We start from the raw sequence: 23,074 nt of genomic DNA, 5'->3' as shown, positions 1-23,074 counted from the left end.
TAAATTCTAAAGTGCTGATGCAGTATTAATTATCATCACCATCATCATTCTCATCATTCCCGTCCACCATTCTTCCTATTCTTAACCTGAAGAAGAGCTCATTTAAATGCCATTAATGCTAGATGAAATTAAAAGACGCTTACTCCTTGAAGAAAAGCTATGACAAACCTAGACAGTGTATTAAAAGGCAGAGACATTACTTTACCAACAAAAGTCCATATTGTCAAAGCTATGGTTTTTCTAGTAGTCATGTATGGATGTGATAGTTGGGCCATAAAGAAGGCTGAGCACCCAAAGGTTGATGGTCTCAAACTATGGTGTTGGAAAGGATTGTTGAGAGTCCCTTAGACACCAAGGAGATCAAATCAGTTAATCCTAAAGGAAATCAACCCTGAATATCCATTGGAAGGACTGATGATGAAACTGAAGCTCCAGTACTTTGGCCATCTGATGCAAAGAGCTGATTCAGTGGGAAAGACCCTGATGCTGGGAAAGATTGAGCACAGGAGGAGAAGGGAATGACAGGATGAGACTGTTGGATGGCATCATCAACTCGATGGACATGAGTTTGTGCAAGTTCTGGGAGATAGTGAAGGACTGGGAAGCCTAGCATGCTGTAGTCAGTCCATGGGGTCACAAAGAATCAGACATGACTTAGCGACTGAACAACAACAATACCAGATTAGCAAAGAGCTAAACACCTTACCCTCTGTGCTAGTGAGCTCTGAAGAAGCTCAGTTCTTATTTTTCATCTCATTTGCCAACCCAGCATCATTTTGCAGCTATAAAAACTGACGTACCAGAGAGTTAAGTGACACATCCTCATTTAGCCAGCAAGTCGGTGATGGACAGAGGGACACAGCAAAAGCAGAAACTTGTGACCTCCTGTGGGAGCTCTGCTCACCACCATCCACAGGGGGAGGAGGGAGAGAAGAGACCACCCAGTTAAAATGCCTTTCTTTCCAGTAGCTGCCAGTAGACTCCCAGTGAGACGCTGCTTTGGAGGAAGGACCCGGCCACTGCTCTTAAGGTGCAGAGGAGTTGGGAAACAGCAGATTTTTCAGGCTGGGTTCCTAAAAGTGCACACAGCCCCTAGAACACCCACTGTGAGAGAGCGCAGACTGAGACGATGTGCAAGGGGATCCTGTCGGGAACGTTCATTAGTAAACAGATGATTTAGAATTTGGTGCTTCCTTTCCCAAGCAAGCAAGGCCGTATGTGGGGCGAGGTTCCCAGACTTGTCCACAGAAGCCGTTGCTATCATGAGATTGGAGACTTGGAAAGGGGGTCTCACTGTCTGTTTGAGGGAGATGGGAAGAGCTGTTCCTTCTGTATCCCTGGGCAGAGGGCCAGCTCTGAGCAGAATTGTGAAATGAGACAGTCATCTAACGGCTTTGCTCAGGCTCTCACGCCTCTTTCCCACCGACAGCCAGGCTTGTAGTGGGCCTCGCTGGCCAGGCTTGCCACCCCCCAGCTGTCCTCAGCGTTTCCTCACCTCTTTCCTCTCCCATCCTGTCCAGACCCACCTGCTCGGCCACAGGAGACGCTAGGATAAAGATAACCACCACCAGCGAAGGACTGGCGACCTTCCTGCGGGTGCTGGCAGTTTCCAGCCCCAGGCTTCTGTGCGGGAAGGTATTTTTGAATAAGGGGTAGGGTAGTTCTGCCGGGGTGATTGCCATTAAGTTTCTGTTTTTCACAGCTGTTTCCCTTCAGCTTTTAAACTGGGCATTATTAACCTCTGATTCATGAATCATCTGAATTTTTTTTTACAGGGGGATATGAATTTTTATGACCAGTGCATTTTCTTGGCAAAACTCCATTAGTCTTTGCCCTGCTTCATTCCATATTCCAAGGCCAAATTTGCCTGTTACTCCAGGTGTTTCTTGACTTCCTACTTTTGCATTCCAGTCCCCTATAATGAAAAGGACATCTTTTTTGGGTGTTAGTTCTAAAAGGTCTTGTAAGGTCTTCATAGAACCGTTCAACTTCAGCTTCTTCAGCGTTACTGATTGGGACATAGACTTGGATTACTGTGATATTGAATGGTTTGCCTTGGAAACGAACAGAGATCATTCTGTCGTTTTTGAGATTGCATCCAAGTACTGCATTTCGGACTCTTTAGTTGACCATGATGGCTACTCCATTTCTTCTGAGGGATTCCTGCCCGCAGTAGTAGATACAGTGGTCATCTGAGTTAAATTCACCCATTCCAGTCCATTTCAGTTCGCTGATTCCTAGAATGTCGACATTCACTCTTGCCATCTCTTGTTTGACCACTTCCAATTTGCCTTGATTCATGGACCTGACATTCCAGGTTCCTATGCAATATTGCTCTTTACAGCATCGGACCTTGCTTCTATCACCAGTCACATCCACAGCTGTGTATTGTTTTTGCTTTGGCTGCATCCCTTCATTCTTTCTGGAGTTATTTCTCCACTGATCTCCAGTAGCATATTGGGCACCTACTGACCTGGGGAGTTTCTCTTTCAGTATCCTACCATTTTGCCTTTTCATACTGTTCATGGGGTTCTCAAGGCAAGAATACTGAAGTGGTTTGCCATTCCCTTCTCCAGTAGACCACATTCTGTCAGATCTCTCCACCATGACCCGCCCGTATTGGGTTGCCCACGGGCATGGCTTAGTTTCATTGAGTTAGACAAGGCTGTGGTCCTAGTGTGATTAGATTGACTAGTTTTCTGTGAGTATGGTTTCAGTGTGTCTGCCCTCTGATGCCCTCTTGCAACACCTACCATCTTACTTGGGTTTCTCTTACCTTGGGCGTGGGGTATCGCTTCACGGATGCTCCAGCAAAGCACAGCCAATGCTCCTTACCTTGGACGAGGCGTATCTCCTCACCACTGCCCTTCCTGACCTTCAACGTAGGATAGCTCCTATAGGCCCTCCTGTGCCCACGCAGCCACGGCATGGGGTTGGTCCTCCCGGTCACTGCCCCTGGCCTCTGGCATGGGGTTGCTCCTCCCAGCCGCCACCCCTGGCCTCAGGCTTAGGGGCGTGGGGTAGCTCCTCCCGCCCGCTGCCCCTGGCCTTGGGCTTAAGGGTGTGGGGTATCTCCTCCCAGCCGCTGCCCCTGACCTCGGACGCGGGGTAACTCCTCTTGTCACCGCCCCTGACCTCAGACGCTGGGTATCTCCTCTCGGGCACCCCCCCTGACCTCTGACGTGGGATAGCTCCTCTCGGCCGTTCCTACGCTGTCGCAGTCTGGCACTCTCAGCCGCTGCCCCTGACCTTGGACATGGGGTAACTCCTCTTGGCCGCCGCCCTTCAGGCATGGGGTCCTCCCAGTTTCTGCCCCTGACCCCGGACATGGGGTAGCTCCTCTCGGCCACGCTTTAGTGTGCCCGTCGCAGCCGCCTGCGCTTCAGCGCGCCCGTCGCAGCCACACGCTAGTAAAGTAATGCTTAAAATTCTCCAAACCAGGCTTCAGCAATATGTGAACCGTGAACTTCCTGATGTTCAAGCTGGTTTTAGAAAAGGCAGAGGAACCAGAGATCAAATCCACTGGGTCATGGAAAAAGCAAGAGAGTTCCAGAAAAACATCTATTTCTGCTTTATTGACTATGCCAAAGCCTTTGACTATGTGGATCACAATAAACTGTGGAAAATTCTGAAAGAGATGGGAATACCAGACCACCTGATCTGCCTTTTGAGAAATTTGTATGCAGGTCAGGAAGCAACAGTTAGAACTGGACATCGAACAACAGACTGGTTCCAAATAGGAAAAGGAGTACGTCAAGGTTGTATATTGTCACCCTGTTTATTTAATTTATATGCAGAGTACATCATGAGAAACGCTGGACTGGAAGAAACACAAGCTGGAATCAAGATTGCCAGGAGAAATATCAATAACCTCAGATATGCAGATGACACCACCCTTATTGCAGAAAGTGAAGAGGAACTAAAAAGCCTCTTGATGAAAGTGAAAGAGGAGAGTGAAAAAGTAGGCTTAAAGCTCAACATTCAGAAAACGAAGATCATGGCATCTGGTCCCATCACTTCATGGCAAATAGGTAGGGAAACAGTGGAAATAGTGTCAGACTTTATTTTGGGGGGGCTCCAAAATCACTGCAGATGGTGACTGCAGCCAGGAAATTAAAAGAAGCTTACTCCTTGGAAGGAAAGTTATGACCAACCTAGATAGCATATTGAAAAGCAGAGACATTACTTTGCCAACAAAGGTTCATCTAGTCAAGGCTATGGTTTTTCCTGTGGTCATGTATGGATGTGAGAGTTGGACTGTGAAGAAGGCTGAGCACCAAAGAATTGATGCTTTTGAACTGTGGTGTTGGAGAAGACTCTTGAGAGTCCCTTGGACTGCAAGGAGATCCAACCAGTGCATTCTGAAGGACATCAGCCCTGGGATTTCTTTGGAAGGAATGATGCTGAAGCTGAAACTCCAGTACTTTGGCCACCTCATGTGAAGAGTTGACTCATTGGAAAAGACTCATGCTGGGAGGGATTGGGGGCAAGAGGAGAAGGGGATGACAGAGGATGATATTGCTGGATGGCATCGCTGACTCGAAGGACGTGAGTCTGAGTGAACTCCGCAAGTTGGTGATAGACAGGGAGGCCTGGCATGCTGCGATTCATGGGGTCGCAAAGAGTCGGACACGACTGAGCGACTGATCTGATCTGATCTGATCTGATGAATTTTTATGTTTTTCTGGCGAAACTATAACAGCTCTCCTTTAGTTTTCAGAGTGCTTGATGAGCACCCTCCTTTCTTTAGAAGCACTGGTTGCAAACCTATATATTCTCTCAAGCGTCCAAATTTTGTCACATTTATGTGGCACCAGAGACTCAACTCTAAGGCCCCAGGTTATTTAGGATTTATCGTTAGGCTCTCAAGGGTTAGATAAGTATAAACTGGAAAATCCCTGTGAAATGTGTACTGCCTGCAAGATCACTTTCTTGATTTTTTTTCACTAATTTCATTTTCAGGTTAGCCTTCTTTGCAGCTATTTTATTGGTACTCCCAAAGGTCTGTACAAGATAGCTTCATAGTCATTAATTCAGAAGACATGAAAACTTTTAAAAAGTATTTAAAATTTTTTAAAAAAACATGCTAGGGGGTCTGCTGTTAACCCAGGCGGCAGCATCATCAGCAAACGTGTGCTCCTCTTCCCCTTAGAGACGTGTCCTTTTGTGTGAGGGTAGAGAAGCAGAGGGACCAGGGGCCAGAGGAGCCTGCTAAAGCAGAAAGGCTTCCCGCTCACAGTGGGAACTGGGCTGATGACAAGGCCTCATGGTCGTCAGTGTCCTCATCTCTGAGATGGAGGAGGGCGTGTCTGCCAGGGGGGCATCCCAAGAGGAGTGGTCCCTCTCCAAGTGCTTCTCTCTATAGCATCTCGGGACAGCTGTCCTCCACCATTATCACATGTAAAGAAAGCATCTGCTGGCTGCAGTGGGATCCAGAAGATAACACTTTCCTCTTCATTTCCCTCTGTTTGCTGTGGTTCCAGTGAGTCAGTGCACCCATGTCTATTCCTATATTTCTTTTCATTGTTGATGACTGCTCCATCCTACCTGATTTTTCCTTTTCACTGCCTTCACTTATTAAATATCAAATAATGTAAGAAAATCTTAGAAGTGAAATTTGGGAGAGACAGACCTCTTCCTCGTTTTAGGACTGTGGCTTCTACATGGCCACGTTGCATCGTAGTCCAAGGCTGTAGTCATTGTCATAGTTCACGCTCTACCTGGGCTACTTGGAATTCGTCAGTCATCACATGAGAATAACTTTTCTTTGTGCTTTTATTATTGTAAAGTCATGAAAAACTGAAAGTAGTTTGTTTATTACTTTAATATTAGTATTTGCCCCCCCCAAATAAGCTAATAAGATATAACTTTTGCTTTGCTTTTTATTTTTTATTTTTTTTTTTACAGTTTCATAGCAATTGTCAGATTTTAATATTCAAGAAAAATTAAGTCCATCATACACATTAAAAATATAGGAAATTTCATGCAGACATGAAGCTTCCAATTCAGCCTTTGTGGCAACTTTTAGAATGAGTTACATATAAATACAGTACATTTTACAATTCCCAAACTTAATTTTATACTGTGATTTATACAGCTTCTCTTTATATTTTACATATCTCATCTTGCTCACTTGATTAACATACCCTAGCCTGTACTGCTTCTGATTATGGAAATAAAAAAAGAAACAAAAGCAAGCACAATGACCTATCTCCTCCCACTTTATGAAAAAAATGAAAAATCTGTGTATAGTTATTTAAGAAAAATGTTTTAAACTTTAAGGCTTACACACTTTAGTAGCTATTTCTACACATAATACAAAATTAAATCCTCCAGTGACACCTCTATTATTGATTGATACCACAGTTTTCAAGTTTAGAATATATTAACTACAAAAGCTATAAGAGAAAAAAGGGATGCAAATTTATGTAGTATATTTTAAAAACAGCATTCATAATATGGAGGAGAAATCAAGAAACAAATGAAATAACTGATTTCATAATTAACTAAAAGCTGTAATTTAGAAGTACAAATAACATTATTAAAGGATAAAACCTGATAGCAAAAATTTTAAGAAATTCCAGAAATTTTTAAAATTTATTTTTGGCTGTACTGGTTCTTAATGGCTACACACAGGCTTTCTCGTGTTGCAGTGAGTGGGGGGCTCACCTCTCGTTGCAGTCCGTGAGCTTCTCATTGCAGTGTCTACTCTTGTTGCAGAGCATGGGCTCTAGGCATGCACGCTAAGTAACTGTAGCATACGGGCTTCATTACCCCTTCGCATGTGGAATCTTCCTGGACCAGGGATCCAGCCCCTGTCCCCTGCATTGGCAGGTGGATTCTTGACCTCTGGACCAACAGGGAAGTCCCTGCTCTGCTTTTAATTGTTTGCAAAAGACTTTTATTGTTTGTGAAGGGCTGTTGCATACAATAGCTTGTTCTGTGCAGCAAACCCAAGAAGAGATGATATCAGCCTTAAACCTTTTAGTTTTCAAAGAACAGGAAGGCTAACTAAATGGCTTAGGAAAAAAAGGAAGGTTTTTGGCTCATGTGCCTCAAAAGCCCACACTGTGGGTATGTTGATCAGAGGCACAGACTTTCATCAGAACTGTTTCTCACAATCCACTGGGTCTGCCTTCCACACTGTTTGACTTCATGCTCAGCCTGTGTGTGGTAGTGGTCCTTGTGGCTCCAGGTTCATGGCAGAAGAGAGCAGGCCCCAGCAGTCCATGTGTCTCTGTGAGGCTCACAAATTCTGGACTCGACTGGCCTGGCCTGGGTCACAGACCCACTTCTGGAGTCAGGCTTGGACACGAGGCCTCCTGAAATGCCTGGACATTAGAAGGACCTTGGGGACATGATTCCCTAAGAGAGAAATCCATTTCCAGGAGATGGTGAGTGCCCACTGTGTAACTATCATTATCCCCCCACTTAAAAAAAAAAAAGTAAAGGAGGAAACTGATGCTCAGAGAAGACAAAGGGCCCATCTAGACACCACAGTGACATAGTGACCAGGATAGCAGATGACCCCGGGCACAATGGGGAGGGTGCTATAGGGGACCAGGCCTTCTTCCTCAGTCCTGGCCAGCTAGGTGTGTGGCTCGAGACACTTAACCGCTTGGGTCTCGTGCCATCAAATAGGGACACAACCTGTCTGTCAATCTCAGTGAGGCCCCAGTGAGGGGTGGGAAAAGGACTTTAATCACCTAAGCTTCCTACAGATACAAAGCATCCTTCACCTTCTTATAAACCCATGTGGTCTGTGCAGGCATCAGATTTTCTTTCACAACAACGTCAAGAAAACATGTTCAGTCCTTTACAGTTTCCAAAGTGTGCTTCATACACTCGCTGCGGTTAAATTCCCTACACAATCGTGAACCAACTCTAAGGGGCTTCAGGAAGTGGCTCTGGGACCAGCCATCAAGGGGTCCGTTCCTTGGCCTCTGTCCCCTTTGCCTCTGTGCTCCACCCCTCATCCCGGTAACATAGAGCCTGTCTGATCGGTTCTGGGTGTTCCATTCTCAGCAGATGTGATTATGAGGAATTCAGAGACAGCCACATTATAACTGTAACTTAGGCTGCATATTCTACTAGTCCATGAATTACCTACTTCTAAAATATCCTGGTTGAGTTGTTAATTATTTTCATTTGGGAGTAAATAAAACAGAATCCGAAGAAACTCATGTATAAAACCATGAGAAAATGGATCCAACTCTGAGAAGATAAAGACTGCGAGTACCATACTGCTACATAAAGTGTTACTGTGAGAAAAATTCTTAACAACATTGAGGGTCTTTTCTTCCCCTTCTCCCATTATTGCCTTCATACCCAGCAGGATGTTTTACAGTCCTGGACACAAGCATTTGGCGGCTCTGTCATACCATCTAGCTGGGGCTGAGGGGGGGCCTGTGCTCCAGGCAGCAGGTGGGCGGTGTGGCTGGTGTGAGCTGTGACACGCGTGCCCACACAGTGCCTGACCTCATGGCCTTCAGGCTCTGTGCCCCTCGGTGGGCACTGATATCCTGGGGGCCTGCAGCATGACATTCCCAGCAGAAGCCACACTCTCAGGTGAGCAGCGCTTGGCCATGCTGCTCGTCCGCCAGTGGGACATGATAGTGACAAAACTCCTTGTCTCCCCAAACGGTTTTGAAGGTGGCATTGGTGAATACACATAAAGCTTCTGTGAATACACAGAAGCAGTGCCTGGCACTCAGTTTCAGGTTCGCATGTAGTGGCTGGTCACTTCTGGCCAGATATGCCTGCTCCAGAGTCATCCCTAACTCCATTACCCACCTGGCCCACAGCTACCACCCTGTGTCTCTGCTTCCCCTATACTGCAGAACTCCTCAAAGGTGTCATCCACACCTGTGCTGGCCAGTGCTATGGCCACCAGCCACATCTGGCTGTTAAGAGAGTGAGAAAGTACTGGAAGTGTCTAATACACCCCAGATTTCAAAAGCAGTCCACAAAGGTAAACTCTGTCAGTAATCGTATATTGATCACTTGTTATGAAGATAACATATGGATTCCTTGGTGGCTCAAGGGTACAGAACCCACCTGCCAATGCTGGAGACATGGGTTCAATCCCTGGATTGGGAAGATTCCTTGGAGAAGGAAATGGCAATCAACTGCAGTATTCTTGCCTGGAGAATCCCATGGACCAGAGGAGCCTGGCAGGCTACAGTCTGCAGGGTGACAAAAGAGTCAAACATGACTCAGTGACAACAACAGTGTGTTATTGAAAACTGGTGTCATCGATTTCCTGTTTTTCATGGGTCTCTGCAAGATTTAGTTACCTGCACGGCTCAGGTTATATTTCTACTTGAGAGTCCTTGTCTCCACTGTACCTCCGCTTCACTCTTGAACCCCTTCCAGGTACACTTAGGTCCCAGCACTTCACCAAAAATAACTTTTGTCAAATCACCTTCTACTAATGACTTTTCAGTCCTAAATGTTCAGCAGGCTTAGACGTGGTTTTCACCGTTGATGAAGCCCTTTCTCCTATTGCCTCCAGAGACACCAGGTTACCTTGCCTCTTCCCTCTCCTTACTGAAAATTCCTTCCTAGTCTCCTTTCTGAATCCTCCATGTCTTCTCAACCTCTGTTTTCTCACCCAAGGGCACTCGCCCTGGAGCTCATCCACACAAAGCCTTTAAGTGCCTACCACCTCTGTGGACTTTCGAGCTTGGTGTCTGCAGACAGAACTCTCTGGAAGCTGTAGCTTAACCACCTGCTCAGCATCTCCATTTAGACATCCAGGACAGCTCTTAAAGCCTACATACCTAAAACGGGCTTCTTGGTTTCATTTCCCCAAGCCTGCCTCGCCCCCAGTACTTCCTATATTGGTAAAGGGTAACTTCCCTCATCCAGCTGTTTAAACCAGTACTTCTTGTATTGTTAAAGGGTAACTTCCTTCATCCACAGATCATGGAGTTATCCTCAACTTTTTTTTCTTCTTCTCACTTTTTGTATATAGTCCATCAGCTCATTCTGTTGGGTCTCCTTGATTTCCAATCAAACTACTTCTCACCACCACCTGCCTCCTTCAAGACCTGTCATCCTCAGATGGACCATTACAGTAGCCTCATCACTGGCCTCCCTGCCTCCACCCTCATCCCTCCATTATACCAAAGGTGATCCTTTGAAAATACCAAGTCACTTTTCTTGGGATCTTCTAGTGGCCTTACCATCATCATCAACACATACACACCTACACACAATATGTGTGCACCTCACCCCTGTTCCCTGATCCCTGCCCCTCTTCTTCATAAGTGGCCCATCCTCCATGCAGATCTCTGGGAAAAGCTGTCCTTCGTACCTACCACAGCCTACTCTGACCACCCAGTGACCCCTGCTAGGTACGTTTCTCCTCGTGACACCGTCATCGCCTGACACTGTCTGTTTGCTTGCTGTCCTCCCCACTGGAATGGGGACCCCGTGAGAGGAAGAGCATGTTCTGTGGGTCCATGTACTTTCCAGGTCTAGGTCCTCAAGGACCTCCCGCAGCGGCTGGCCCCGAGTCCAGTGGTGCCGACTGGATGACTCTGCTCAGTTTTCAGTTTCACGCCCTTGTAGGACAAGAGTTTGGTAACTGCTGGGCATCAGGATCACTGGGAAACTTACCTAAAATTCACATGCCGTCACCCCACCCCACTTTGGAGACCCAAAATGCAGTAGATTCTGGGGTAGACTCCTGCACGTTTTTGAACAAGCTCCTCAGGTTATTTTGAGGCCTGATACACCTGGGCCACCCTCTGCCAGATGCTGCCGTGGTGAGCAACTCTACACTGTGTACCTGTCACTCTGCTCTGAGGATCGTACTTCCATGTTTTATCAGCAGTCCTTGAGTCACCTGGGAACCTAAATATAGCTCTCGTAGCCCCACCCCAGATCTTGTGAGTCAGAACTTCCAGGGATGGGTCTCAGGAATCTTTTTTTTGTTTGTTTTTGAAGTCTCTGAGAGCCTTTGGGAGGCCCAGCTGTGCTGTGTGCCCTCCTGGAGGAGGATGTAAATTAAGAGTGAGTATTTTTAATGTCTTTTTAGGCCAGCTTCACTCCCCATCCCTCATTAATCCAACAGTATCCTATTCAAAAGTAGTCGTACTCAAGTAAGTAAATCCTTGATTTGTCCACGATTTAAACTTGCTCTGTAATTTGAACATCCACCAGTGTTTCTAACTATTGGGTTGGCCCAAAAGTTCATTCAGGGAAAACCTGAATGAACTTTTGGGCCAACCCGATACATTGCAACACAGCCTCATTCTGGTGGCTACTTTCTTTGTCATCTTTTGTATTTAAGAATTTAAAATATGTCTCCCAGGTTGGACTGGACAGCACTGGAGGTAATGCCCACCCCACCATACTCAGATTCACCTGCTCAGCCTTCGCATTGAACCCGTGGTGGAGCATGTGGCTTTGGCTGTCCTCAACTTCATATGCATACACTCTCTGGTCTCCAGAGCATCCCCAAGGATGGAGGCAGGCCTGACCACTTGTTCTAGGCACCCACATGGGCTGCTCAAGCTGCTGAGGAGGGTGTCTCCCTAATTAGACTTCTGGGTCCAGTAGCCTTGCCCTACTGCTGTTTGTTTTTTTTCCTGAAACTGTATGTGGACAGCTTTACAAGCCAACCCAAATTCCATGGACAGATGAGCCTGGTGGGCTACAGTTCATGGGTCACAAAGAGTCAGACATGACTGAGTGACTAACACTTTCACAGGTGAAAATTTTTAAAACCACAATCCTCAACATACTACCAAAGATAAATAATTGAGAGAGGGGGCTGGCCATAGTTGCAGCATTGTATTCCTTAGCTGGACTCTGAGCTAGCATCCAAGTGGTGAGGGATCATGGTGATTGATGATGGCCCAAAGCAATCCTCTTGGTTTACCTGTTTCTTAAATCCTGAGTCCCTGTGGGGTGCTCTCTCTGGGCTTTGGACAGCCTGTGCTGTGCTGTGCTTGGTCGCTCAGTCGTGTCTGACTCTTTCGACCCCATGAACTGAAGCCCGCCAGGCTCCTCTGTCCAAGGGATTCTCCAAGCAAGAACACTGGAGTGGGTTGTCATGCCTTCCTCCAGGTGATCTTCCCAACCCAGGGATTGAACCCAGGTCTCCTGTATTACAGATAGATTCTGAGCCACCAGGGACAGCCTACCAGTAGCCTTTTGGAGTATGTTGTGTTTGTCTGTCTTCTTTGCAGATAGTGTCAGGGTCGTTAGTCACATAGAATCTGGAAAGAAGCAGGGTCACCCGGGTAAGCCCTGGAGGCACTTGCCACCTTCACAGCCTTAAGATTCTTGCCTCTGGATAAGCTACAGTTGCATTTTGATGCCAGATGTGAGACACAATTAGTAATCAGGATGAGTCCCATGGGATATCCTGTTCCCAGGTGAGAGCTGCTTCCTCTAGAGTACTTGTTCAGGGCACCGGAGGCTGCAGTGTGGTGACAAAGGGGTGTGAATAACCCTGGAGATGTGAGAATGAGAGATTTCTAATGAGCTCTGACAGTTCAAGGGCTGAAGGAGTCTAACCTCTTTTTTCCCCGCCCACCCAGTCTTCATACAAATGTAAATATGCCTCCTTCGACAAATTGACAAATTGCCAAATGTGGTTTTAATTTGTAAGCAGGAGACCTGCCTTGCCTTTTTCTTTCTTCTTTTTATTTATTTATTTATTTTTCTTTCTTTTTTTGAAAATATGAAGTCACAGGCTTTGCACTTTTTGAGCTGGACATTTCCTTCTGTCACTCTTGCTGTTGTTGTTTTTGTTGTTTTTTCTCTTTCAAGGACATTTTCCTCCATTGTTGTCAGAAGAATTCGGGATGAGAGTTCATTGTCCTGTTTTTTAGAGGTGTTTTTGAAGTTCCCATAGGAAATGCAGAGTGCTCTTTAAGCTTAAAAAATAAATAAATAGAGGCAGCGATTAAATCCAGTGTGAGATGCGAAAAGTGTCTGTATCACGGCCTTATGTTTTGTGGTCTGTGCAGTATCCATTGTTGTTATTTATGACCCTGTCTCCCTCCATTGTGGACTTCTTCCAGCCTTGGGGAATTTACATCATTCCTAATAGCAAAAGGCTTTCTGGTTCCCACAGAGTTGTTCAAAGCCTGACTCATGCTCCTTATGTTAATTGTGCAGCTCTGAAAATACAGCACTTTACAGGGTGTGGTTGTAAGGGGAAAATCTACTGTACTTACAGGGCATGTTTAGAAGCGTTTCACACATAAATCTCAATCTCTCTCTCTGTCTCTTCCTCTCTCTCTCTCTCTCATTTAACTTTTAAACTAACACTTTTGGGTCAACAAACCTAGACAGTGTATTAAAAAGCAGAGACATCACGCTGCCCATAAAGGTCCATATAGTCAAAACTATGATTTTTTTAATATTCTTGTACGAATGTGAGGGTTGGACCATAAAGAAGGCTGAGTGCCAAAGAATTGATGCCTTTGAATTGTGCTGGAGAAGACTCTTGAGAGTCCCTTGGACAGCAAGGATATCAACCAGTCAGTCCTAAAGGAAATCAATCCTGAATATTCATTGGAAGGACTGATGCTGAAGCTGAAACTCCAGTGCTGTGGTCACCTGATACGAAGAACTCATTGAGAATATCCTGATCCTGGGAAAGATTGAAGGCAGGAGGAGAAGGGGACAACAGAAGATGAGAAGGTTGGATGGCATCACTGACTCAATGGACGTGAGTTTGAGCAAACTCCAGGAGATAGTGAAGGACAAGGAAGCCTGGCATACTGCAGTCCTTGGGGTTGCAAAGAATGGAACAGGACTTAGCGACTGAACAACAGGAAGTCTTAAGGGAAAGAAAAGGGACTAGCATTAAAATGCAGTGAAAGTGAAAGTCTCTCAGTTGTAAGTCTGACTCTTTGTGACCCCATGGACTATACAGTCTGTGGAATTCTCCAGGCCAGAATACTAGAGTGGGTAGCCTTTCCCTTCTCCAAGGGATCTTTCTAACCCAGGGATCAAACCCAAGTGTCCCACATTGCAGTTGGATTCTTTACCAGCTGAGCCATAAGGGAAGCCCCAAAATGCAGTATAATCCAATAAAACCAATTCTATTCTATTCACTAACTCTTAAAACCGACTTAGGTTATAACTAGACCCTGAGTGACATTGGTCCAGGTCTAAACCTCAGGAGAGTTCATGAGAGCAAAAGGTTGGTGCTCAGTGGTGCAGGGCAGTGATTGGACGAAGTTCGTAGCATCGCTCTGTGGGACATGCAGGCATCATTCCAATGGCTGCAGCCTACTAGGCTCTCTGGTGTGTCGGTCTTACTTCCAGTGTAGATCTGCTGGTACCTTACCAATACCATTCCTTGTGGCAGCAACATTTTAATATGAAATTTCATGGAGAAGGGTACTGAGAAACATACTAGAAATTGAAAGAATTTAACACCTTGTCTGAATTATCTATGTGCTAACCAAAAGGAAACAACTTTCCAAAAGAAAGAAATTGGTCAATATTGATGATGGTTGGGAGATTTGTACTTTTTATAGCTACTTATTTATGAAGCTTCTGTGTGTAAGGATAGATAGATAACCTAAGAATTATCTAAAACCATGTTAGTGCTGTTAGTTTAAGCGGGAAATAACTCGGGAGTGTTTTAGTAACTAGGAATATCAAACTCTGGTTTTCAAAGTACCAGTATTGAAAGGCTGAACTCTTGACATGTTTTGCAAAGGCCATACTCTATTTTTATAGATGGAGCAGATGTAAGAATTCTGAAGTTCATCAGGGTACAGACCACTGTGCCCCCAGTTCTCTCTGAAAGGCCAGGCCCACAGCCACGTGGTCACCTGGCTCGGGCATCGTCACATCCGGGGCCTCAGAGCTCTTGGTTCTGGCCGAGAGTTCCCGGATGGCTTGGAGTCACCATCTTGCATGTTTGTGGCACACATTCATGAATGAAACGTGTACTGGGAATCCAAGAGAAGTGGTGGTGTTCAGTCGACAATTGGGTCCGCCTCTGTGACCCCATGCACTGCAGCGTGACAGGTATCCCTGTCCTTCACCATCTCTCGAAGCTTGCTCAAATTCATGCCCATTGCATCGGTGATGCTATCTAAACACCTCATCCTCTGTTGTTCCCTTCTCCTTCTGCCTTCCATCTTTCCCAGCATCAGGGTCTTTTCTAATGAGTTGGCTCTTCACGTCAGGTGGCCAAAGCATTGGAGCTTCAGCTTCGGAATCCGTCCTTCTAATGAATATTCAGTATTGATTTCCTTTAAGACTGACTAGTTTGATCTCCTTGTAGTCCAAGAGACTCATAAGAGTCTTCTCCAGCTTTACAGTTTGAAAGCATCACTTCTTCAACGCTCAGCCTTCTTTATAATCCAACTCTCAGATCCATACATGACTACTAGAATAACCATAGCTTTGACTATACGGACCTTTTTCAGCAAAGTGATGTCTTTTTTAATACACTGTCTAGGTTTGTCATAAGACATTCTAGACTGAAAAAAATTAAAATAACCTAACACTATGTAGTTTCATCCTATCCTCACCAAACTAAATCTGTTCACTGGAGCATTTGGAATGGAAATGTTTTTCTCCTGTGCAGTTAACAGATTACTGGTTGACTTTGTTGTCTTTTGCAGCAGCCGGGAAGAGCTCTCCATGGAGCATCAGGGGATCGTACTGGGTGTGTGGAACAACTACTTCCTTCCGGGGCAGAGCCCAGGAGAAACGTTCTGCAAGAAATGTAGGTCCTGTGGGTTTCATCTTGTTCTCTCCAAACTGTCTGTATAGATGGGGACACAACACGAGGGCTAGAATTCAGCAAGAGTGCATGGACCCTAATCACAGAAGCCCCTCTGGCACTGATCGTGTCCAAAGTCACAGAGTTGGGACTTTTTCTACCTTCCAGACTTTTTCTCTTGCTTTCTGGACAGTGGGAAACAAGGCCTGGCTTCACAGGTATGTTGCAAGGAGTAATTAGTGACAAACACTTTGAAGATGAAAAGCACCTGTTGATGGTGTTTTGTACAACTTTCCAAGCAACCCCAGACAAATCGGGAAACATACACTGCTTTCCTCAGGGGCCTCTTCTGACCCTCATGTCATTATGATAATCTTTGGGAGAATGATAGCTGTAGTAAGAATATGAATACATGTATTGGTTTCCAGATGAAAGCTTAACCTAAAGAAATATTTCAGCCTCAATATTTTGAGTTTGGTGGTTCAAGAAACTTCTTTCCATTCACAAGTCTACAAATATATGCCAAAATCTCTGGTCTGTAAAATCTCCCTGGCCAGCTTCTATCCTGCTCCTCCAAGTGAATGTCACACAGTACAATCTGCATTGTCTGTTGTATGTGTGTTATAGACAAGGGAAAGTTTAGAAAGTTTCTGTGTGTTATAGAAAAGTTTGTGTGTGCATAAAAGAACATGCTTGTATGTACACACACACACAGAGAGACTTTGCTCTGTGTATTTGCTTCTGGGGAAAAAATCAATATATCAAATATAGGTAATGTTGATATTTAACATCTGAAATGAATGCCTCTCTGCCTTTAAAATATGAACTCCATTATAATGCCATTGTTACCCAGTGATCAATAAGTAAAGTGTGTCCCAGTGTGTTAGAAACTGTGAAAGCTCTTGCTTGATCCAGTCTGCATATCAACAGACACTTGGGATTTTTTGTGAGATTGGCCAGTGGGGTGAGGAGAAGGGAAGTTAACACATGCCTCCTGCTTCAAGTGTAAGAAATATGACATGGGGACTCCGAAGGAAACCTGGCCATCACAGGTTTACAAATCAAAAAATTCTTTGTTTGTTTTAGTGTGAACAGAACTGAGACAAAAAGCAGCGCCATGAGCGGCTCTCGGAGCAACAGGACCAGTGTGGGAGCATCCAGTGACTTGGTGTCTGCAAAGGGAGCATGGAGGAGGAGAAGGCGGCCAGCCTCATCCAGCCCCCCAGCCATGGGACAGGCGGAGGATGACAGGAAGGCATCTGAGACCCACCAGGGGCTTCCTGCTCTGAAGCTGGAGAAAGGTCATCAGGCCTGGCCAGGAGCAGCAGAAACCTCATCCCAGGGTGCGGTTGCAGACCGGGCTTCTAAGCAGGAGCCTTGTCTGTGGCTGTGAGTCAGCATTCCCTGGTCCAAAGCAGAGTCCTCGAGGGGCTGGAGCACCGCAGAAATGCAGGAAGCGCAACCCTGCGGGAGACTCCGACCACCACAAGAGAGTTTCTCTTAGAAGTGATTGATTAGCCCTGAGGGAAATAATAGTGGGAAAAGCAAAGTTGCCAGGGTCCTGCCAACTTGAGAACTGTCAGATCCAGGGTTACTTTTGAAACAAGATTTGGCAGAAACTGCATCTAATGAAGAGTTGCATGTTTTGGAAAACTCTCTCTTCCAGACATCTTACGAAAAATAAGCCAGGGCAGGCACAACTCAGCCACAAACACTGAAAGCTTAGCTCTGACTCAGGGCAGCCCAACCAAGAAAAGAAAAGGGTGGAAGCAGCTACTTGCTCACAGAAGAGGATTGCAACCCCGTGGTGGAGGATGTCGTGACCAGACCTGGGACAACTGAGCAGTGTGCCTAGAAGCCATGACTTATAGGAATTCAAATGATTATTTTCAGTAGAAGATATGTACCTGCATTGGGCTTAACTTTCAAATCAGTAGCCTCCAGGAGCTTGTCTGACAGCACTGCTCCTTTCTGGTTCACACTTGAACGTCAGAAACTTACTTGAGTGCTAAAGAGCCATTGGCTTTGTCGGCGGTGACAGCATCCATAGAGGAAGCACATGAAGAAACCAGTGGTGTGCCTCGTCACATCCTTGCATGAAGCACACAGTGACCATGATGCTGTCTTTGCTGGCCAGTCCTCCTGCCCTGCAGCCTGAGTCGGGCAGCAGTGGAGGAACAGGCTTATGGGTCACCCCATCTGCTTGTGGCCCCAGCGTCATACCTGAAAGTGTGTGAGAAAGGCAGAGCCTGGGCCCCACCCAGACCTACAGAATGAGAAACTGGATGATTCTGAAACCTGCTCAAGTTTGGCAACCCCCGGGCTAATTGCAGACCCCTTGGGATTGATTTCCTGCAGCCTGACTGTCCTGGCCCCCAGCACATCAGCAGGGCCCGTGTGTGGACATGCAGCCGTCATGCCCCCTCAGACTTAAGAAGCATCTGGCTCAGAGTGTGAAGCACTGTTCCCAGGTCCTTAAGCATGGTGGCCACAGCACCCTGGGAGCTGTGACTGCGCTGAGTTGCAGGACATTTACATGTAGTTTGGCCTGACATTAGGGGTAGACGTCAGAAAGGCTTGTTCTTTCTTGTAGTTCAGGCATGTCCCTACCCTTTGCCCCTGCCCCCACCTTTAAGACTCTGGTGAAGTTCAGAACAGATCCAAGCCCAAAAGGAATTCAGTGGGCAGAGTTTGCAGTTCCCCACTTGGAAGGCTGCACGGGCAGCTTAGATTTCACACCAGGAGCATTCCATTTGCAGGATCACCCACTGTTGACTCCAGTGGACTTGCTGAAATGTCATGTAGTGAATCATAGCAATGACTTATTTTGGATGGACAACTACAGTAGATTTTCTTAACCAAGTTTTATTCTGAAATAAGGAAGGAAACTATATTCAAAGGCCACCCATCAAATGTGTCTTTTTTTCCTGCTCAACATTGGGTGGTCCTTTGAAGTAATACCTCCTCCCTAGTAACACGGAAAATCAAGATATTCCCCAAAGTGTAGGAGTTAGCAAAAAAAAAAAAGGAAAAGCCCAACAAAATAAAAGAATATGGAAATGGACACAGTGTAAGTTCATTCTTAAGATTAGTGGTTTCTCCCAGCTCATTCTGTCCATCCCCAACTTGCCTTTCCTTAGATTGTAGGGCAGGACTCATGAAGAGGCAGCCGAATTTCATGGCGCTATTTTGGGTCCTGAAGCTAAGTCTTCCTTGCCATGCCTGGCTACGGATGCAGGCCCTCTTCTTTGATGCTCCAGACTCTTCTAGAGACTTCTTCCCTTCCTGGGACCCCAGCCTCACCATCCCCACCAGGAACTTAGCCCTGCCTACTGACGTCTCTTCCTCTTCCTCCTAGCTCTTAATCTTCCCCCAGGTGCCTCCATTCACTGGGCTCCACAGTAGAAGAGGTAGCCCAGCAGAATACCAACCACAGTGGAGCGGAGTCCACTCCTCCAGGAAGTGCAGACTGTCCAGGGTGGAACCCTCCTGAGGAGGTGATAGAACATGGTCTGTCCTGAGCCCTCTCTCAGAGTCACCCGTTTTCTGGGTGTGCTTGTCACTGAAGATGGGCTCACAGTGTGTTGTTGAGTCTTAAACAGAAACAGTTGTTGCAGTAGTTTAAGCAGAGAGGGCACAAAATTACAACCCAGGTGATAGGCCAAGAAACAGTGAGCTCCCTGGAAGAGTCTGGAATGAGGAAGAGCCATCCCAATAGCTGCTGCCTGCCCCAGAACTAGGGGGAGCTGATTGAACTAGAGGCACCAGAGAAAGTTTTTATCAGGTTTTTATTTCATTAGTTAATCTGGGCCTGATGGTTAAAGCCAGTACTTGTATGTTTAATGATTATCTTTCAAGAAAATTCTTGGCTTTAGAGTTTGATGTATTTGTGGATATAATGATGACTGAGTTTCGGACTTCCCATCTCCCAATGCAGAGCACATGGGTTCAGTCCCTGGTCGGGGAACTAAGATCCCACATGCTGAGGGGCAACTAGAGAAGGCAGTGTGCCGCAGCTAGAGAAAAGCCTGTGCAATGCAGTGAAAAGCCAGTGCGGCCGAAATTTAAAAACAGAAAAGTTGTTTAAAAGCTGTGTCATTGCACAGCTGAGATCAGTAGGGTCTTTCTCACAGCCTTCATGTACATGGGTTTTAACAGTATTAGCAAAGGGACCAACTTTCTGCTTCTGCACAGGGGCATGTGTTTGAGGAATTTCGCCTTTAAGCATTTTCCTTCCACATGTCTGAAACACCCCTGGCTCTCTTGTTTCTTGAGTGGTTGTTTGATTCTTTGGATATTTGGAAGTTCAGAGGGGAAAATGGCTGCCAGGTTTTTTTGTTGCTTATTAGGTGGGAAATGAAGACTTGGTTCTCTACTGCTGGAAGTGGGTGTGTTTTGATATTCTTGATAATCTTAGTAATTCATCTACAAATCTGAGACTCTGTCAGTATTCTTGGTTAAAAAGAATAAGTTCTTCAGCCACTCACTTAATAACCCAAATTAAATGTATATTCAAGTTCCTGTAACTCTGATGCTTGGAAGAAATATGGATCCTATTGATTAATGTTATAACTTTGAACTCCCTAACTTTCTCAATGTCATGGCTTCTAATTCACCTCCATGTGCTTCCAAATGACTTTTTAATAGATTGGTTTGTTTTTGTTTTTTTTTTAATATCCATAAATGTCTGAGAACAGTCAGTGTGACTTTTCTTCCACATTTTTCTTTTCTTTGCCTCTGGAGGTTACCTGTCATCCAGCCGTGCATGTAAATTGTGAAATGCAAAGGAGCAAACATTTGGGCAGAGAGGAATAAATGTTGTAGCTTTTGTTCACTCATTTTAAATGAAGAAAGTAGGAAAATGTATTTCATTTAATAAAAAGCACGAGTCCCAAAAGCCCTATGTAGTTTTATTTATGGAGAACATAGCTTCTCTCTAAAAAATGTTTCTCAAGATATATCTTGAAAACATCAATGGGATCACAGTTTGTTTGCTTTCAGTGTCTTATTTGGACTTTAACCTGAATTGTGCATGTTGGTGGCCTTTGACTTCAGGCCGAGCTGGGAGAGGGCAGCGCACAGGAGGGAAGGGAACCATCACAGGAGAGTGCTGGGGTCACGGTGCTGCCATCCCATGGCCTCGAATTCATTCTGGGCAGGCCCCACTGCAGTCTGACACACAGTTCTGGTGACTGGTCCTCCCTTGGCTTTCCTGAGAGCCAGCACCACTCTCCAGCATGCTGTGCTGTGGCTTGCATATAGAAATCCTTTTCATTTCTTCTTTTCTTTCATGAGGAAATCTCCATGCATGGTTTGTCAGGACAGGAGAGTTCAAACCTTGTTATTGACATACAAATCAATTGAAACATGTTGGAACAAGTAGGAAAACAAAGTTAAGCTGATTTCTGTTAAACAGTTTAAAGTCTTCTTCGGTACCAAATAAATTAAGCGTTGTAAAGTGAAGTTAATTCAGATAATCACTCAGGGCAGAGGTCTAACCATATAGATCACGGGTATTACAATTTATGGTATAATTAGATCCTCAGAAATCTGCAGAACTCCCTCTCAATTGGTTTCTGTGTTTACTTAACAAGACACGGAACAAATACATGTCAATGTATTTGTAGCTGAACTGAAGGGACTTGAGTGGATGAAGTTACTGCCTTTAACTGTCAAGAACTGCTCAGTTTCAGGGTTGGATTTAATCATGTAAGTTGTGTTATGCAGCATGATTGCCATTACAGTTACTTATTAAAAATCTTGTTAATTAAATCAGTAAAATGAGGAAAACCATACATTTGATCCCAGAGCACCTGACCAGGCAACTAAGGGTGTGGCTTTTTGTTGTTTTTTTTTTTTTTTTTCAATTGTGGCTGCTCTGGGCCTTCACTTCATGGCAGCATGCAGGCTCTTCATTGCGGGGTACAAGCTTTTCCGGTTGTGGCACACGGCCTTCCCTAGATGTGGCACTCAGGCTTAGTTGCCCTACAGCATGTGGGATCTTAGTTCCCCAACCAGGGGTCGAACCCACATGTGCTACATCAGAAGGCAGAGTCTGAACCACTGGACCAGCAGGGAAGTCCCCTAAAGATGTGGATTTGGCAGAGCCCCAGAGTAGATGTTCTTCAGTCAAGGCAGAAAGCCAGTCGCTGCCTTCATCACCAGGCGAGGTGTCTTCTCCCACTGACCTTACTCTCTTGTTTGGTTTCAGCTACTAAAATAGTTTCCCTGGTGGCTCAGGTGGTAAAGAGTCTGCCTGCAAAGCAGGAGACCTGGGTTCAATCCCTGGGTCTGGAAGAGCCCCTGGAGAAGGGAATGGCTACTCACGCTGGTATTCTTGCCTGGAGAATCCCATGGGCAGAGGAGTCTGGTGGGCTACCATCCATGGGGTTGCAAGAGTTGGACACAACTGAGCGATTAACACACACTAAAATAGTTTCAATGGTTGTGCATTCCTAGGGGATGAAATTAGTGTGTAGTTGTAAATGAACCTATTTCATGAATAAAAAATAAAATTGTTTTAGTGTGTATCACTTTTCTTTAAAGCAAGTGAATTAATTAATCCTAAGGAATATGCATTCAAAATGCCCTTTTCTGAACACACAATTTAAAATCATCTTTTATCGGTTGGAGACTTCTTCCTCCTTGGAGCAGTTCTGATGGTTTGAAGACTGTTAAAATAATCAAAGGAGCTCCTCATTTGAACCATTGGCCCTAAAAATTTAGGCCTGGAACACCCTGTGCAGATGTTGTGATTAAATGTAAGACTAGGGGTGGTCTTTACAATGTAGCTATATTCCCACTTCTCCCATTTGTGAGCTGAGATAGACTCCTCTAGTGAGGGGTTAAAGTATGTGACCTTGACTTCTTTCCAGAGAATCTTGACATTTCCCAAAGGGATTCCTTTCCATTTCCTAAGTGCAGCACTGAGTGAAGTCCTGGGCCACCTCCTCCTCTGCGCTGCCTCTTATGACAGGTTTCGAGGCCTCTCTGGTTGCTTGCAAATATATTTCCCTTTGGATCCTATGCATAATTTTTTAGAAGCATTTCAATATCAGATTGGGATAATACACCTGACTAGTTATGCATGAAACACTGAGAGCCACTGCACCCAAGCCATTTCTTGGTGTTTCAGTCACAGGCCCCAAGTGCCAGCCCAGGAAAGCCACTCTTCCCTGTCTGCTGCTGCTGCCAACCCTGGTACTTTGCCACCAATTGGTTCCTGTGGTTTGGAGACAAGTCACATAACCTCCCAGGCCTCGGTTTCTTCATCTGTCCAATAACCTTTGACAGTAAGTGCCACACCTGGCTCCGTAGAACCCCGAGGTAAGTGTACCACTCTATGCGTTAAAACTTGTCTGG

At 45.5% G+C, this 23,074-nt stretch overlaps 1 protein-coding gene across 2 annotated transcripts in view; it reads left to right on the top strand.

Moving 5' to 3' along the window:
• LOC102389404 (SLX4 interacting protein) overlaps nucleotides 1–22,232 on the top strand; it is a 91,466-nt gene extending 69,234 nt beyond the window's left edge. For both annotated transcript variants that reach the window (XM_044928300.2, XM_045162730.1), the window contains exons 6-7: nucleotides 15,612–15,715; nucleotides 16,799–22,232. In XM_044928300.2, the coding sequence (XP_044784235.1) occupies nucleotides 15,612–15,715; nucleotides 16,799–17,105 (411 nt within the window). In that variant the 3' untranslated portion in view covers nucleotides 17,106–22,232. The remainder of the gene's footprint in view (nucleotides 1–15,611; nucleotides 15,716–16,798) is intronic.
• The last annotated feature ends 842 nt before the right edge of the window (nucleotides 22,233–23,074 follow it).

Source organism: Bubalus bubalis, chromosome 14 (genome assembly GCF_019923935.1).
Source record: "Bubalus bubalis isolate 160015118507 breed Murrah chromosome 14, NDDB_SH_1, whole genome shotgun sequence".
Taxonomy (NCBI): Eukaryota; Metazoa; Chordata; class Mammalia; order Artiodactyla; family Bovidae; genus Bubalus; species Bubalus bubalis.
The sequence above is the reverse complement of the archived record's forward strand: the minus strand, read 5'-3'. Positions and strand labels throughout refer to the sequence as shown.